At 36.6% G+C, this 18046-nt stretch overlaps 1 protein-coding gene and 1 long non-coding RNA gene across 14 annotated transcripts in view; one reads left to right on the forward strand and one right to left on the reverse strand.

Annotated features, from left to right (window-relative positions):
• Window positions 1–18046, forward strand: part of CHL1 (cell adhesion molecule L1 like) — a 217834-nt gene that overhangs the window by 191606 nt on the left and 8182 nt on the right. For 12 of the 13 annotated variants that reach the window (XM_004738384.3, XM_013053834.2, XM_004738382.3 and 9 more), the window contains 9 exons: window positions 907–977; window positions 3781–4003; window positions 5225–5340; window positions 5469–5673; window positions 5878–6000; window positions 9597–9776; window positions 13016–13177; window positions 13929–14060; window positions 16810–16882. In XM_004738384.3, coding sequence (XP_004738441.1) covers window positions 907–977; window positions 3781–4003; window positions 5225–5340; window positions 5469–5673; window positions 5878–6000; window positions 9597–9776; window positions 13016–13177; window positions 13929–14060; window positions 16810–16882 — 1285 coding nt within the window. The remainder of the gene's footprint in view (window positions 1–906; window positions 978–3780; window positions 4004–5224; window positions 5341–5468; window positions 5674–5877; window positions 6001–9596; window positions 9777–13015; window positions 13178–13928; window positions 14061–16809; window positions 16883–18046) is intronic. The other variant, XM_013053892.2, reaches the window with a different exon arrangement.
• LOC106005372 overlaps window positions 1–18046 on the reverse strand; it is a 39355-nt gene that overhangs the window by 7541 nt on the left and 13768 nt on the right. The gene's annotated exons all lie outside the window — the stretch shown is intronic.

Here is an 18046-nt window from a genome sequence, read left to right on the forward strand (position 1 = left end):
CGCAAAATACATAAGCTAGGGTATAATATTTTTTTTTTTTTGGATTGAGGAAAAAGTGAGAAGAGATAGTAGCTGAATCAGATACTTGTGTGACTGAAGCATAAGTTGCATTTGGCACAAAAACTACATTAGCCCTTTCTTATTAAATGGTTTCATTTGAGTATATTTCACAGAGACATAACCTGCTCTTACCTCTTTGTAGTCCCTAAATAGTTGGCTGTTGAAATTATAGATGATGTTTAATTTTATTAGCTTAGAGGCAGATAGTCACAACACACATTTCTAACAATAATTCTAATAGAAAAAGGGAGGCATATTTAAAATTAAAAATGTTTATTTAAAAAGTAGGTTTAAGATTTTTTAAAAAAGAGGTTGAAAAATTTAAAATGGAGATATCTAAAGTGAGTCTTCTACTTTCCTATGAATAGTAATTGTATCACTTCAAGCATGTGATTTTACTCCTTTATTATATATATATATATATATATATATATATATATATATATATATATTTAAAAGCTGCCTTTTAGGTCATGGATGGGTTAACTAGCCTTGTGGTAATCATTTTACAATATATATACACATAAATATAAAATGTGTATCTATAGATTGGATACATATATACATACATCAGTATGTATGTATACACACACACACACAGACACACACACGAAATTATTACATTGTACATCTTAAACTTACACAGTGTTATATGTCAATTACATCTCAGTAAAGTTGGTAAAAAGATAACTGCCTAATTAAGTCTTTGCAAGCTGGGCCAGATAGAAATAAATGAATATAATCAAAGTTGTTTAAAAATCTGATTTAGGGGGAGTAGGGTGATATGCTGATTAAGCTATGGACTGTAAATTGGAAAAAGTAATTTTAATACTTATAATTTTTCAGCTCCAGACAAGAATCCACAAAACATAAGGGTTCAAGCCTCTCAACCCAAGGAAATGATTATAAAGTGGGAGGTGTGTATTCTCTAGTGCGTTACACAAAACACTACTTTGTTTTCTTGTTGGTGTTCTTTTAGGTCTGCATGCCAAGTGTAATGGTAAAAAAATATTTTTTAAGAATGAAGATACAAGATTTGTATGTTTTATAAATATATCCCATTTGTATATTTTGCAGATCATTGTGATTAGAATGTTATGAGATATGGTTAAACAGTGGTAAGTAATGTCAAGAAGGGTATATAGGTTGACTTAATTGTGGTCTATTATCAAAAGTTTCAGATTCCTAGTATTTTTATAACTAATATCCTAAATCATCACTTGTTCAAAAAAAATACTAAAAAGCTTCCCTAAATTTTTATACATGGTCTAATAAAATTATGGCATATCGAAAGGATGTCTGCCAAATAATAACCACTACTTATTAATCCCATGAAGCATTTTGTGTGCTCTTTTCTGAGAACAGTTGTCATTAATGTCTTTTTCTGGATATAGGAACTGTGGTCGGGCTGGTAGGCAGTCTTACCCACCACCGTACCACTAGAATACCACCAGAAATCAACAAGTCTACTAGATATTTTGGACTTCAAATTGCACTTTTCACCCCTTTATGAAATAGAGCTTTGTCTTTGAATTTAGTGTAAAATTTTGCACCTGCTCAGAGAAGTTTAATAATTGTTTTGAGTGTCATTTCTAATTCCTTCTGTAGTAGTGGATAACTTTCTCTCCTCTCTGTGTGGACCTATTTATGAACAGATAATTTATCCTACTTGAAAGTAGAATACCCATTCAGACATTCTGATGAATAATAGACTTCCAGCATTAAATTCATGAATCCTGCATAAATGTAGAAAAGTTGAATGTGGGAGTATACTAATTTATTTCTAAACCTCTTTCCAGATAATGATTTTGGGAAGAATTTTAGGATGTGTGAAATTTAGTATGATTGTTTTTTTTTTTTTTTACTCAATATTGTTATGTCAACACTAACCCATTATTCCACTACAGTGAAACTAAGTCTTGCAAATTTTAAATTTTAAAAAAGGTGGTAATACACAGAACCTAAGTATAGTCAAGAATATTATTTCTTTCCTTGAATTTGTGGCCATACATATTTCCTACCTCATTGTCTTCATAATTACTTAATTTTTAATCTGAAATTATGTTAATATCTTATTCTTGTAGAGTATCTGTCTTTTTCTCTCTTAAGTTCCCTAGCAATTTCCATAAGACCGATGATATAACTGGTTAGATGAAGATAATAGTATGTAATTATCAGGTCAGTTCCTCAGAGAAGCACACCATGTTCCACCAACATCAGCTCATTAATCCTTACCACTTCTTCAGAAGGGAGACTGTAGCTAGATGGTATCAGCCCTACATTTCACAGAGAGAAGCTGGGTCTGTCATTTTAATGACCTTCCCCAGATGTCATGCACTCAGCCAGTGATGAAAAGAAGACCTCTGTCCCCAACTCCTCTGATCTGCTATCTTTGTAGGGGGCCTATTAAGAATTTGCTATGGTTTTGTTGCCAGTTGTCTGAAAGCCAAATACAAAATAATCCTGCTGTCTCCTTTAGAGTCTAGGCACCAGAGAGCCTAGTAATTTAGGTAAGATTTTTCTTGAAAGTGCTAAATGTGGTGGCAGTTTATTTTAAAATTTGCAGGGGATCTTTATTAAATGTAGCTGTTTTCCTTGGAACAAAACATGTGTAAACTGAATAATTTTTTTAAAAGATTTTATTTATTAATTTGACAGACAGAGATCACAGGTAGGCAAAGAGCCAGCAGAGAGAGAGAGGGAAAGCAGGCTCCCTGCTGAGCAGAGAGCCCGATTCGGGGCTTGATCCCAGGACCCTGAGATCATGACCTAAGCCAAAGTCAGAGGCTTAACTCACTGAGCCACCCAGGCACCCTTAAACTGAATAATTTTACTTGTGCTCACTTATTTTTGGTAGAGACTGAAGGAAATTGTAATTCCGGATTACAATCTGACAATAAAAGCTCGTGGCCTGATATATCTGAGCACCGCTCAAGCCCTTGGTGGATTAATATCCATATGGTAGTAAAAATTACCTTGGTGCAAAACTTAGAATGCAAAGTATAAACAATGATTGTGAAATCTCTGAAGGTTTTGTTTTGTTTTGATGTTTTTTCTCATAGCTATTCAACTTGGAGTTAGTGTAGACTTGAAATTGCTTTGCTGATACCAGCACTACTTTCAACTTAGTTCCAACCAACCCATCTAAAAAATTTTAGTAAGTTAGACTGAGTTAAAAAGCACTGCAAATTCTGTAAGAAGACATTGTATATGACATTATTTTATTTTACTCTATTTTGGGGGGGAGAGACAACAAGCAGTAGGAGGAGGGGCAGAGGGAGAGAGAATCTTAAGTAGGCTCCACGCCCCAGTGTGGAGCCCAGTGCAGGGCTTGATCTCATGACCCTGGGAACATGACCTGAGTGGAAATCAAAAGTCTAATAACAGACGAAGTCACCCAGGCACCCTGATATATATGGCATTATTGAATACTCATACATACAGACAAAATTACCGTTTATATAAATGAGCCTTATAATCTAGGAATTAAGTCACATTTTTTAATATAGTTTATGTAATTGATTCATTTAAGTGCATATTCCCATTTTTGAAATTACGATAATTTTTAAATTACGATAATTTTTTTTTAAATTATTAAAGGATTGCTTGATTAAAAAAGAAAAACCAGAGTGGATAAAATGGCTTCACTAAGTGGCTTGCCACCGTGTCTTACTCAGCGTATCCACGATCACACTCGATGAATCTTGCCTTCTGTCTTAGCCTTTGAAATCCATGGAGCAGAATGGACCAGGGCTGGAGTACAGAGTGACCTGGAAGCCACAGGGAGCCCCCGTGGAGTGGGAAGAAGAAACAGTCACAAACCACACCTTGCGGGTGATGACGCCGACTGTCTATGCTCCTTACGATGTCCAAGTCCAAGCCATCAATCACCTTGGCTCCGGCCCTGAGCCCCAGTCAGTGATTCTCTATTCTGGGGAAGACTGTAAGTGACGCACCTGAAACTGCTAAGCCCTTCAAGAGCAATTTCTTTCAAGTATATTGCATTTCAGTTAATGACCGTTTTTGAGCAGCCAATGCACGCAAAGAGGATGTGCTAGCTGTGCAAGGTAAAAAGAAATATAGCACATGGTTCCTCCTTTCAGGTTGACTGAAGGATAGCCGATCACTATAGAGTGGTAAGGAATTCTGTGAAAAGTTTTAATTTTAATCAATTTCCCAGTAAAGCTATTTCTATATGAAAGATCAAAGACCAGTTCTCATCACTACAATTAGTTAAGCAAACATAACTGTTGTAATGTTTCCTGTTACATTTGTCCTTACTTGTCGAAGACTTTCTAACAGCCACCTGTGCCATCCCTGGCCTCAGTTGTATTTTTGGAACCTCCCTAATGTAGATGAGATGCAGACTGAGATTTATCTATAGAATTACAGACACATACAGACTGTTTTGAGGTATTAGTGATCTGCTCCGTATTAAATTCTTAGACCCATAATAACTGCTACAAATGGATTTTTTTAAAAAAAAGGAAAGATGGTATATTCCATGTCACTACACAGGAGTTATTTTCATGGTTCTTCAAGTATCCAAAGTAATATTTCGATCCAAAAATGGAAAAAGGTTGAGAATCTGAAATTACTAATTCCTTATTCACCTACTACCTAAATTCTTCTACCCAAATAAAATTACACTGGGCATATCACTATGAGCTAAGATATTATTGGTCTTGGCTGCTCTGCATTTGGTTTATTCTTCTGTAGTTAGTTCCCCTGTAGAATGGGGATGATAACAACCCCACTTCATAGGGTTGTTCTAAGGATTATGTGAGCCACTCCACTGAGCCAGTCCCTTAGAATAGTGCGCATACAATAGCGTATGCTCAGTTAATGGTAGCTGTTGTTATTGATAGACCGATCAAGCTTTCAAGTAATTTGTTAAATTGTTTAGTTCCTTTGTTTCTAAAGGCAAGATACCCACAGAATATTTCACTGGACACTGGATCCAGGGGTAGACTGTCCTCTTCTAGAAACCTGTTTGGACTCTGAAACTCCTCTGTAATGAGAAACTCTCTTAAGTTCTATTTGGAATCGATTTCATAAGAGTGCTTTGCTCAGATTAAGCAATATGAAAAATCACCTTTTGAAAAGGATCCTAATAATCACATTTGAGGGTTTTAAAAACTCATCATTCTTATGTGCTTAACAGATCCTGATACAGCTCCAGTGATCCATGGGGTGGACGTTATTAACAGCACATTAGTTAAAGTGACCTGGTCAACCATTCCGAAGGACAGAGTACATGGACATCTGAAAGGATATCAGGTTTTTATCATAGATTTTCTTATTTCTGAATTAATATCTTAAATCAAATAAGAACTGATCTTTGAAGAAGCCAACGGAGAATCTGCCACCATGGTTGATATGTTAAAGGGATCCTATTTCCATTGCAGATAAATTGGTGGAAAACAAAAAGTCTGCTGGATGGAAGAGCACATCCCAAAGAAGTAAACATTCTGAGATTTTCAGGACAAAGAAACTATGGAATGGTTCCTTCTCTAGATGCATTTAGTGAATTTCACTTAACAGTTTTAGCCTATAATTCCAAAGGAGCCGGTCCAGAGAGTGAGCCTTATATATTTCAAACACCAGAAGGAGGTAAGAATAACAGTGAAGAATAATGCCAACAATGGGAATTAACCAGTGACCAAATTAGTAGTAGTCAATCAATATATACTTCATATGAGTTAGCTTCTCAGTTGCCACGGAGAACTGGGATCTAATGGAGCTTTTTTTTTTTTTTTTACTTTTAAAAAAATTTACCAATTTATGAGTATAACTTCTTGGTCTTGTATTTTCTAGTACCTGAACAACCAGCTTTTCTCAAGGTCATCAAAGTTGATAAGGACACTGCCACATTAACCTGGGGACTACCTAAGAAACTGAATGGAAACTTAACTGGTTATCTACTACAGTATCAGATAAGTAAGTAGAAATCTGAATTGGATCCACCTGTTTCGTTTCGTTTTTTTTTTTTTAAGATTTTATTTATTCATTTGAGAGAGTCAGCACAGAGGGAGCAAGAGAGTGAGAAGCAGGTTCCCCGCTGAGCATGGAGCCTGATGCAGGGCTTCATCCCACGATTTTGTGATCATGACCTGAGCCGAAGGCAGATGATCGACGACTGAGGCACCCAGGCACCCCTGGATCCACCTACTTTTTTTAAAGATTTATTTTTTTGAGAGAGAGCACGAGCAGGAGGGGCAGAGGGAAAGGGAGAAAGGGAAAGAGAATCCCAAGCAGACTCTATGCCAAGCACAGAACCTGATGCAGGGCTGAATCCCATGACCCGTGAGATCATGACCTGAGCCAAAACCAAGGGTCGGATGCTACTGACTGAGCCACCCAGGTGCTCCCGGATCTAGCTGTTAATCCTTCATTTTTGGTTGAGTATTTGGTCTGCTCTGCTGAGATTCTGATGATCACGTTTTGTAGTTTGCTTGCTTCCTTACAACAAAGGATCTGCAAAACAGCTTGCAGACCAAATCCAGGCTGCTGCCTGTTTTCATGAACAGGCCATACATGTCATTCACATTTGTCTGTAGCTGCCTTCTCACTACAGTGGCTCAAGTTGAGTAGCTGTGACAGAGATTGTGTGGCTCATAAAGGCTGAAGTATTTACAATCTAGCTCTTTTCAGAAAGATTTGGCAGGCCCTGGTTTAGAGGAAAAGTCAGTAGGTACCAGAAGACATACATGTAGACATACATATGAGTGTCCTTGAGAATTAAGAACATGCCAAAGAAAAGAGTAAGTGAATGATGTCAGGGAGATTCGAAGCTCACGTAACTTCCACACTGCCTCTTTTGTCTCTGACACGTGCTTCTGGTCTCAACCCTAAATGTACTTCTGTTTGTAGAATCCTCTGTGGGCATCCCATTGGCGTAGGCCTGTTGTTTTGAGAGCATTAAAGAGTTTTCTCTGGCCCCTTACTCAGGATGGACTCTGCTCTTGTTTTGCTGTGCTATTGGGTTGAAAACAACATGTTTAGAGGAAACGAAGTCATTTTTAATCACAGTGCCTTCAGTGTCTAACAGTCTTCACATTGAAGCATCATCTCAAAATGGAAATTAGGAAACTGAAATCACAGAAATGTTTAGACTGTGAGGACATGCATCCCAAACAGCGGAAACACTAGGACTATGCTGCTTGCAAAAACCACCTTGATGATAGAGCTGATGAGCTGCTCTGCCTCCATGTACTTCAAAGCTTGTCGCAATTCAGGTCATGCACAAGTTTTGGCTCCTGATAGCCCGTCTGGGTTGGGTCATATGATTAAACAGATATAGGCATCATTGTAATAGAGGTAGCACTTGAGCATTTTTTGAGTGTTTGCTATGTAGCAGGGTCAGTACTAAGTACTCTTGTTGTATTTTTTCATTAAAACAGAAAATCTAGGGGCGCCTGGGTGGCTCGATGGGTTAAGCCTCTGCCTTCGGCTCAGGTCATGATCTCAGGATCCTGGGATTGAGTCCTGCATCGGGCTGTCTGCTTGGCAGGGAGCCTGCTTCCCCCTCTCTCTCTACCTGCCTCTCTGCCTACTTGTGATCTCTGTGTCAAATAAATAAAATCTTAAAAAAAAATAACCAAAACCCAAAAAACCCAAAACAGAAAATCTATGAAGGATGTATTTTCACTATTTTGTGGATGTGAGAATTGAGGCATATAGAATTCACTTATGTAGAGCCATGTAGTAAAATAAGTATTAAGCGAGATTCACACCTAAATCAGTCTTATTTCCCATGCTGGGCTCTTAAGCCTACAGTATTCCATGAACTGGTTTTCAAATATGTAGAAAGCTCTGAAGAAATATTTGAGGACTTTTTAAATGTTAATTTGCTTGGTAAAGCTATGCTTTTTTCTTTATCTTAACAATAAAGAAACAACGTTAATTGCATTCCAACCTTTGTGTTGATCCGTATGTAAGATTTAGATTATTTTAGAAACAAATTCCTAGAACATAGAGAGAAAAGTCTGGAATGTTAACAAGGGCAATGATTATTGTATTGCTTAGTATATGGATTTTTTAATAAAATGACATAATTGTACACTTACTTTGCTTTCTATTAAATGAGGGAAATATTTTTGGATAATTTATCTCTTTTTTTATAAAAACTTCTAAATATTTATTTGAGAGAGAGTGAGCACGTGAGAGAGAGCATGGGTGGTGGGGGTGAGAAGGCTGACCAGGGAGCCCTGAGGACGGGCTTGATCCCAAGATCCTGAGATCATGACCCGAGATGACAAAGGCAGATGTTTAAGTGACTGGGTCACTGAAGCCCCGATAATTTATCTCTTTTTATTGCTTTGTATGTTCTTAAACAGTTGTTGATTATGTGTCTGAGAGCTCTCTGTATACTTCTCCCAATTTATAGATTGATTATTGTAGTTTTTCAACTGACTGTGGTATTTTTATAGGAATGCTCTCAAATATGTAAAGAGTGGTATTTCTTTCTAATTTTCAACATTTGGATCTTTAGTTTGTTCATTTTTCATTTTTGATCTAATTGCATTAAATAGACCAAGGAAGGCATTTTTATGTCAAGAGTTAGAGTTTATTTGTTTGTTTGTTTACCTGTATGATATCTTAGACTGAGAGTCAAGAGAATTTATTCTAGCCCTTCCCTTGCTACTAATGGCTGCCCAGTTTGGGAATGTGTTTCATTTCTTACTGTAATCTTATAATACATTGTGCTCTTGCACAAATCCCACAGTCTTGCTGGTTGCAAATTCCTTGAAAGACACTGTCTAATTCATCTTCTTTCTGAATAGCTCTTGCCATAGTACTTAGTATATGGTAGACATTTTAAGATATATAATTTATTAATCAGTTTATTGATTTTACATATAATAAGTACTTATTTGGTGCCTCAGATTGAACCAGAAATCACAGAAGAAGCAAATTATTGTCTAAATTATTACACCAAAAGGTTAAAAGTGAAGGATCCAATGAAAATATAATAGAGGGGGAAATTCATCACTTTCAATAGATATGATGAAGGTGGAGCTCCAGTATGGCATAGTGATTAAGAACATGGGCTCTGGGGGCGCCTGGGTGGGTCAGTGGGTTAAGCCTCTGCCTTTGGCTCAGGTCATGATCTCAGGGTCCTGGGATCAAGCCCTGTATTGGGCTCTCGGCTCAGCAGGGAGCCTGCTTTCTCTCTCTCTCTGCCTGCATCTCTGCCTACTTGTTCTCTCTCTCTCTGTCAAAAAAATAACCAAATAAATCTTTAAAAAAAAAAAAAAAAGGAGGAACATGGGCTCTGGAGTGGAAAAACTGTGGTTGGATTCAAATTTTGTTTGGCCAGTTACGGGCTCTAAATCTAGACCTCAACATTGCCATGCATGATACTGTAATAAAATTATGTCTCCATCACAGAATTGAAGTTAGTTAATGGCTGTGAATAATTAAGATGGTGCCTTGCATACCACAAGCATACAGAGTCAACAATAAGGGACAACATAAGTTGAATTGTTAAGGCATGAATTCTGAGGCATTGTTGTTTGTGTTTCTTTCTTTAGTAAATGACACCTATGAGCTTGGAGCACTAAATGATATCAACATTACAACTCCATGGAAGCCCAGCTGGCGTCTCTCAAACCTCAATGCCACCACCAAGTACAAATTCTACTTGAGGGCTTGCACTTCAAAGGGCTGTGGAAAACCAATCACGGAGGAAAGCTCCACGTTAGGAGAAGGGAGTAAGTGCAGGAGGCTTCTGCATGCTGTTTTTTAAATTGCTCCAAAGGGACTGCCTCAGTGTATATAAGGTCAGGAACTATAATTTTACTTAATTAAGATAGGAGTATGTAAAGTAATGAAGTTATTCATAAGGTTACTAGAGAGGGATATTTTTCTCTTGGAAGTGTTTTCATACAGAAAAATATTTGGCTCTTGCCCTGGTTGATGTTTTGTAAAAATGATCTAATACATTTCATTTCCTTGTCTTGGTTCATATATATATATATATATGTATATATATATATATATAGAGAGAGAGAGAGAGAGAAAGAGAGAGACTTATGTATCAATTTTATTTTGCTGTCTACTGGTTGATGCCAAGTACTGGCTTGGAAGTGGCCCATCAACTTCTGATTTAATTTCTATAATTCTCCAAATTCAATTGTACTTCTCAGTTTTGTTTTTTAGGTTTTTTGTTGTTCTTTTTTTTTTTTTCCAACCTAGATCTATTTCTCTTCCCAAATTATTTTGACAGTTATTATTTTAGCAGTGTTCTCGCTAAACTTAAAAGGAGAGAAATTCAGAAGGCAGAGCATAAAAAAGGAAATGAATCAGAGGAACTGTTGCACACGTTAGTAAGTTAAAAAAGTTTAAACAAGTAAGTTAAAAAAAAAGTTTTTGAACTTGAACTTGAACAGATTCAAGTTGATTAAACCTAGAAGGATATTTGAGGAAAGGAACAAGGAAAAGGAGATGGTAGGAAGACAAATCATTTGCTTATCAGTACTATGTGTCAGAAACTCCCCTGGATGGGTTTCCAAATTTTAGATTTGAAAAAAAGATTAAGTCGATGGAAAAAGAACATAGTAATGAGAAAAACTAAGTTCCCACTTATAAAATATACATATTATTATAAAATTCATTCAAGTATATGTGAATCACTGGCAAGTCAGTGTGTGTGTGAATGGTTATGCTCTGACCTTTACTGTCTGTTTCTCCTTCTTACTTTCCCTACTGTGTCTACCTAATGAAGGGTTTATGTTTTCCTCAGATACCCTAAGTACTCAGAAATCCCCTTTATGGAAAAAGTATGTATACTCAAAGAGTTTCTTCTGAGAAACCCGCACATTATTCCCAAGGACAAAATGAGACACCAAGTGAAATGAAGAACTAATTTACCTACTCAAAAGAGAGATTTAAAGATGATAATTGAAAGCTTTTTAGTAATTAAAAGGATCTTATTTCTCAAGAGTTCAAAGTGGCATTAAGTGTTCAATACAAAGAAGTGAGAATAGTAGTAATCTAAATAAGCAACCTCCATATTTTTCAAAACAGGGTTTGAGGAAATGGAGAGGGTTGCTATTTTGTTAAAACCAAGACCATAATATGCATGAGATATGCTAATCCCATTATTGCTAATTTGTAGCAGGTAAGAAAAAAAATGCATAAAATTCTCTTACAATAGTTATAGTTACCATATGCATATATGGAAGTATTTAGAAAATTTGGGTTTGGTCGCTTTCATGTTGGAAAAACTGTTTTTAGCAGATGGAAAGCTCTGTGTGGTTTTGTAAAAGATGCTGCATCTTCTTTGCAAATTAAAGATGCCGCTAATGTGCTTAAGTATCTTACAGCCTATTTCTTCCCTACCCTATGTCTCAGGAATTTGAAAATGTTCCTTACTAGTGTGTTTGTGCTTTCTTTCAGGATTCTGCATTTTCAGCTACTGCCCCTTTCCCGGTTGACACTGTTTTCTCTTCTGTAGGCATATCTTGCCGTATTTACAGGAAAGAAACTATAATCTCTTTTTGCCTCTGGATTTCAGCATGATCTTTGGAAAAGGAAAAACACATATACATTTTCACTGAGGAGATAAATCTTGATATCACAAAAAACTCTAAAAATAACTTTTGTGCAAATTGGAATCTATTTCTGCTTATCTTTCTTTTTTCTGGGTCTGCCTGGATAGCACATTTTAAGGTCATCTGGCATTTACTCAGAAAATAGGATTTGATACACAAGCTTCCCCCCCCCTTCCCCCCCCCCCCCGCGATTATTTCCTGGTTGTCACTCTGATTTTCAGGTGGCTCACATTCCATAGTCTAAGAGGGGGGAGATGATGGAGTTAATAAGAAATATTTGTGTCATTCCTAGTTTGAACAAAACACTTGCTTTGCTCTATTTTTCAAAAGCTTGCACTATTTAATGTTATACTAATATTTCTGTTTTTCAAAGTCAAAATTAATTGTGTTCTATTTCAGTGGTGCTTAATCTTAAAGGCTTTGCTCAACTAATATAATTAGCCTTATTTCTCCCATGGTGACATTTTTTTTAATGAAGCCCTTCTGTTATCAGTAACTGTATCATCAATTTCTATTCTGTGGTTAAAAGTTATAACCAAATTTTAATGTGTGACATATACCCATTGACACAGGGTTTCATAACTTTTAATATTCTCAACATGGCATAAATTGTGTTTAGTGTACATTATTTACATTTATTATGTTGAGTTGATTCCCAGCAAAACTACAGATCAAATATTTTATATATTTTGTTGCAACATCAGAAATTAGATGTATATTTAATTACACTGACTCATTTGAGATTCTGTTACTATGAGAGTCTACAGTTAATATATTGATACATTAATGTCTCAGAATATTTTAACAATCTCAGTGCATTTCATTTAAAGGTACTTATAAACTATACTTTATGTACCTATAAACTTACTTATATTTCTATAAATTTCAAGTATTTATGATCATGTTATGATACTATTCCATCAATATTTATAGAGAAGACCAAGACAAAAAAAGTAATATATATTTAAAATTATAATGTCATTTGCCTTCAAAAATAAGCCAAAATGGCCATGTTCAGTTTCCTATTAGGTCTGTGAAAATTCAAATTGTACAAAATGACACTGTAATTTTTTGAAGTCTTTGTTTGGTTTTGAAACATTCATGTGACTGGGCAGATTTATAGTACAATTTTATCAACAAGTACATCATCTTTAAAGGACATGAATTAAATTCATTTCATTTCCTCCATTTCAGGATATTAAGAAAGAAAATCTTGAAATGTTGATATTCTTGATCTCCTGATAATTCAAAAACTATGAGAAAAAAATCCTGCAAATGGCACTCCTCCCAAATAACAGTGTTTTTTTTGTTTGTTTGTTTGTTCATTTGTTTTTATTTTTCATGTCCTGCTTTTCAATGATTTCAATTTATATGATTTAACTGTGTACATTTCTTAGGTAAAAGTATCGGGAAGATATCAGAAGGAGTCAATCTTACTCAAAAGACTCACCCAGTAGAGGTATTTGAGCCGGGAGCTGAACATATAGTTCGCCTATTGACTAAGAATTGGGTTGATAACAATAGCATTTTTGAAGATGTAATTGAGACAAGAGGGAGAGGTGAGACATGAGATTGTATTTGGGGCCTTCTTAGACAATAAATCTGCTTTATAGATTATTTAATTTACACACTTCCTGTAGTAAAGATAAAAATATGGAGTATGTTAGTTACAGAGATAACAGTCTCAGTGTGTTTTGGCACAGCATTTTTTTATTATGATTATGTTCAGTTAGCCAGCCTAGAGTACATCATTAGTTTTTGATGTAGTGTTCAACGATTCATTAGTTTCATAGAACACCCCATTCTCATCATAGCATTCTAAAATTATTGAAATGAAAAATGTTCCACAAAGATCCAACATATCCTTATCGTTTTTGCCAGAGCAGCTGACTAAAAAAATATCTCCTGCCAATTAACACACATTAATAACAAAAACTAAGCAGAAAACCGAAACAGAATAAAACCTGCAGAAACTCTGCAGCAATCTGCACATAACAAAGGCAGCTTGTGCTTTCGCTTGCTTGTGCTGCTTCTATGTTTCACTTGCTCTGCCTCTACTGTCCCTTTTTGGTTTTCATCCTCAGAGTCAAATGCAACTTGAGAGGGCCCTTTTAAAAACAGAATGAACCATTTACCAGTATTCCTTCCAGGAAATGTCCTTTAAGTCACATTCCCTCTAGGGTCTCTGAAAGGAAAAATAAAATGGATGCTGTTTTGTATGTTTGAAAATGATGTTTCATTTTCCCAAAGGGGGCATAATCTTAAAGACTGTTTCTAGCATGCAACATGTGACTTCTCTTTGTACAACAGAATACGCTGGTTTATACGATGACATCTCCACTCAAGGCTGGTTTATTGGATTAATGTGTGCCATTGCTCTTCTCACGCTAATCCTGTTAACTGTTTGCTTTGTGAAGAGGAACAGAGGTGGGAAGTACTCAGGTAAAGCTGTTTCTTAATATAGTAATATACTTTCAGTTCATTAAATAGTGTTTTTAGGAGGCATTCTTCAGAGACATCTTTTATTTTTTTTAATTACACACTTAAAGTCAATGTACTGAGAGGGGGGGAACCTCCTATGTTAACTAACCAAAAGATGTAATGTCTAGAATATTATTTTCGCGTGGTTACTAGTCTCTAACAAGGCATATAATACTTCTAACCTATTTTCAGTCTGCAAATTATCATAGTTGTTAAGAACACTGATCACTAAACCACACACACATATTTTAACATCTTAAGAAAGGACCTATTTAAACATGCCTTGTCATGTATTTGTGACCCAGAGAATGTTTGCGCTAGTAACTTTTAATGGTATTGGCTGTACTAGTCTAGAGTTAACCATTGCTGGGAATGCATTTTTTTTTTATCATGACGTATTAGATATGCTGCGTCCTGAATTAATGTACATAAAATATAAATAAAAACCATCGGAGTTAATATAATGGTTGACTTTAATTTAATTCAACTTCCAAATTTATCTTTTAGATATGCATATTATATTGTTGCTATTATTATTATTGTTAACTGCTTAGTGTTCAAGATGCTTTAATATAAGGGGAAAGATTTAGATCCCACTGATATTAGTTTGATGATGTTCAGATTAGTGAAAAGTTCTTTTATTGGCTTATTCTTCATTTAGCAAATATTTATTTATTTTTTTAAAGAAAGATTTTATTTATTTATTTATTTGACAGACAAATCACAAGTAGGTAGAGAGGCAGGCAGAGAGAGAGGAGGAAGAAGGCTCCCTGCTGAGCAGAGAGCCCAATTCAGGACTCGATCCCCGGACCCTGGGATCATGACCTGAGCCAAAGGCAGAGGCTTTGACCCACTGAGCCACCCAGGTGCCCAATTTAGCAAATATGTGTATTGAACAATCAAAGAAGAGCACAATTTTTAAAATTTTGTAACATCTATGCATTTGGTGCATGGAAATTTATGCAATCATAGATCTTATTTTTTTTCCTTTGAGGAATGAATTTTTATGAATTAGATTTTCAATGATTAATGAATGTCCAGTTAATTGGAAAATTTAAAGACATATAGCATTCTTTTTGAGGATCCCCAACCAGTAGTCACTTATGAAGTGTGACTCTCTCCAAATTCTAATGATGGAAAAGAAAAAAAAAGTCAGCGTTTTACATTATAGGACAACTACAAGAATCCCTCGGGTCTCTGAAAGTAGTAGTAAGAGATGTCATGAAGAAGGATTGTTACAGGGTTGCTGGGTTCCTCTCGCAGAGTCAAAGAATGAATCTTTCAGACACAATGGGTGAAGTGAAGTGAAAGCTTATTAAATGAAGCTGAGAGCAGAAAAGAAAGAAAAAAGCTCTCTAGGGTGAGAGGGGTCCTGAATGGGTTGGCACTGAGGACTTCGAGTGGCAATCTTTTATTGAGAACTGCCTAGGAAGCTCGTGGCCTTGAGAGACTTCTGCCATCTTGCTTTGTTCACTTATCTCTTGTTCCTCTCTGTCTCAGCATCCACCTGCCAGGCATAGTTTCTGAGCCTTGTCTGAGGAGTCAGCGGCCTCCTGTCTTTCCCTGTCTATACCTTAACCCTTTCCCTGCTCATGGGACAGGACCTGTGGGCAGAAAGAGCTGTACTGGGATTGTGAGGAGTGACTGATGGTATTCTTTTTAATTCATGGGGGTGAGGAACAGCACAAGTCTCCAAAGAATCTGGAAACAAGGCTTTCAGGACCTTAAGGGGCCAGCTGCTGCCAAGCTGAGGTTACTTTTTAAACATTAAGGGACTAAAGCAGCCACAAATTCCTTGAGGAAGGTCCTGATCTCCATGTTTCGGGTTATTGATCAGTGGGCAGTAAGCACCAAAGAGATTTTAATGTAAGCTACATTTCTTTTGCCTTTGTTTCCCTATCAAGTAGGAAACGTTTTCTTCCTTCCTTTCTTTTTTTTTTTTAAAGATTTTATTTGAGAGGGAGAGAGAGTGAGTCAGTGAGAGAGCACAAGCAGGCAGAGAGGGAGAGAGAGAGGGACAAGCTGACTCCTGTGGAAGAAGGGAGCCCATCACGGGGCCATGACCCAAGCTGTAGACCAATGCTTACCTCTCTGAGCCACCCAGGCATCCCCCACATCAGGATTTTTGCTTGAGTCTAGTAAAATGAAATAAGATCCCCCTGGTTCCTTGTACCACTATTTGGAATAAATCAAATTTTAAATGTCACTTTAACCTGAATATTCTGATTTGGGGGACAATTATGAGTGAGAGAGAGAGCAGAACAGCCAAATGGTTGACTCTTAATCACTTTAGTTTAGTGACATAGATCTGGTATTCTCCTGTACCATCTTCAAAAAGTTTTGGATAATAAACTGTGTACCTAGTAATTTGGTCTCCATTAAGAAACCATAACTAAGTTTGACTCTTCCAGTAAGACTTGTTGCCCACCTAGTACTGAATAGTCCTGTGAAGACCTGGAACATGCTGTAATTCTGATGACTTATCAGGAGAATCTAGGAGATCATTTTCCTTTTTTTTTCTTAAACAAAGAGGTAACTAATGGGTTGTAGATACAACCACAAAAACAATACAACACAAAACAAAAAACCTGGACTCATAGTATCAAAAAGTTGGAGCAATGCTATTCTCACTGATTATCCATCTTTAAAAACACTGTTACTATGCCTTTAAAAATGATTTGTGTTACTTTCCCCACTATTTGTTTTTTAGTGAAAGAAAAGGAAGATCTGCATCCAGATCCAGAAGTTCAGTCGGTGAAAGATGAGACCTTTGGTGAATACAGGTAAACAGTGTTCCATTTAAAAATGCATCAAAACACATACTTGTCAGGTTATAAGCCTAAAAATACAAAACAAACAAGTATTTATTCTTAAAGTAAAGGTTACACTACTATATCGTAATGCCTTTTTAAAGAATAGTTTGCAAAAATAGGGCCTGTTTCAGAGAGAGCAACCCACATCCAGGTGCAGGGGTGTGTGTAACCTTACTGTAGGTAGATGTGTGTGCTACGAAACTTCTTAAAGCTCTGTGTTCTATGCGAAAGGACAACATTTCACTATTTTTATTGAAAGTGAATTATTTATTTATTTGGAGTATTAAAACACCTTAGAGTCTTCAGCATGGCCATTATGGGCCCAAGTTTCATGCAGTTTACATCCGTAAACATATATTCTGTGCACCTTCTGTGTAGGCTTAGCAATGGTAAGTTAAAAATCCTGTCCTCAAGAGGGACTTAGTTTTCAGAGGGAAAAAAAAAAAAAAAAACTTACCTCTGCAAATGACTGTAATTAGGTAAGGAGAATGAGAGAGAAAAAGGGGAGCAACTCCTGTGTGCCTTGAAGGGATGCTGATAAAGGATCATGCAGAGAGATAAGATCGGCTGTAAAGAACAAAATGGATTGTGTTACTGTTAGCTAGTGGGTAGAGCAGGACCAAACTTCAAGGCAGAGAGGAGTGTCAGACCTGGGAAGAACCACAGGGTATCTGGAGGAAGGAGGTAGCTCTTGAGGATGGATTCAGCGTCTCAGTCTCCCGTTGCTCACCATCTTCCCCCTTCACTACCATCTCTGTTTCTTAGCCCTTCCTGTTTCAGAAGTCCTTGTTTTCCATCAGGTCCTCTGTATATTGCCGCCAGGAGAGCTTGCAACTCCTGGGCTTATACAGCCTTTAGCACACAGGAGGCCAGAACTCATTTGGGAATAGAGACCTGATTGATTCCAACGGGTCCATCCCTGGATCCATTACTATAATCAGTGACATGGCGCATTATGATGAGCTGTTCTGGGTTAACTGATGTACATCTGAGCCTCATTATAGGCTCTACTTTGCTCTATTCTAATTCTTTTTTCCACTTAATCAAAGCTCTCTTTATATTTTTATATTTCTTGATTAATCACTTGAAGTTCTTTCCAGAATAAGGCTCATTAGAGGGAGAAGGAGGAAGGAC

This window comes from Mustela putorius, unplaced genomic scaffold, assembly GCF_011764305.1.
Source record: "Mustela putorius furo isolate JIRA1106 unplaced genomic scaffold, ASM1176430v1.1 tig00003850_pilon_pilon_pilon, whole genome shotgun sequence".
In the NCBI taxonomy this organism is placed as follows: Eukaryota; Metazoa; Chordata; class Mammalia; order Carnivora; family Mustelidae; genus Mustela; species Mustela putorius.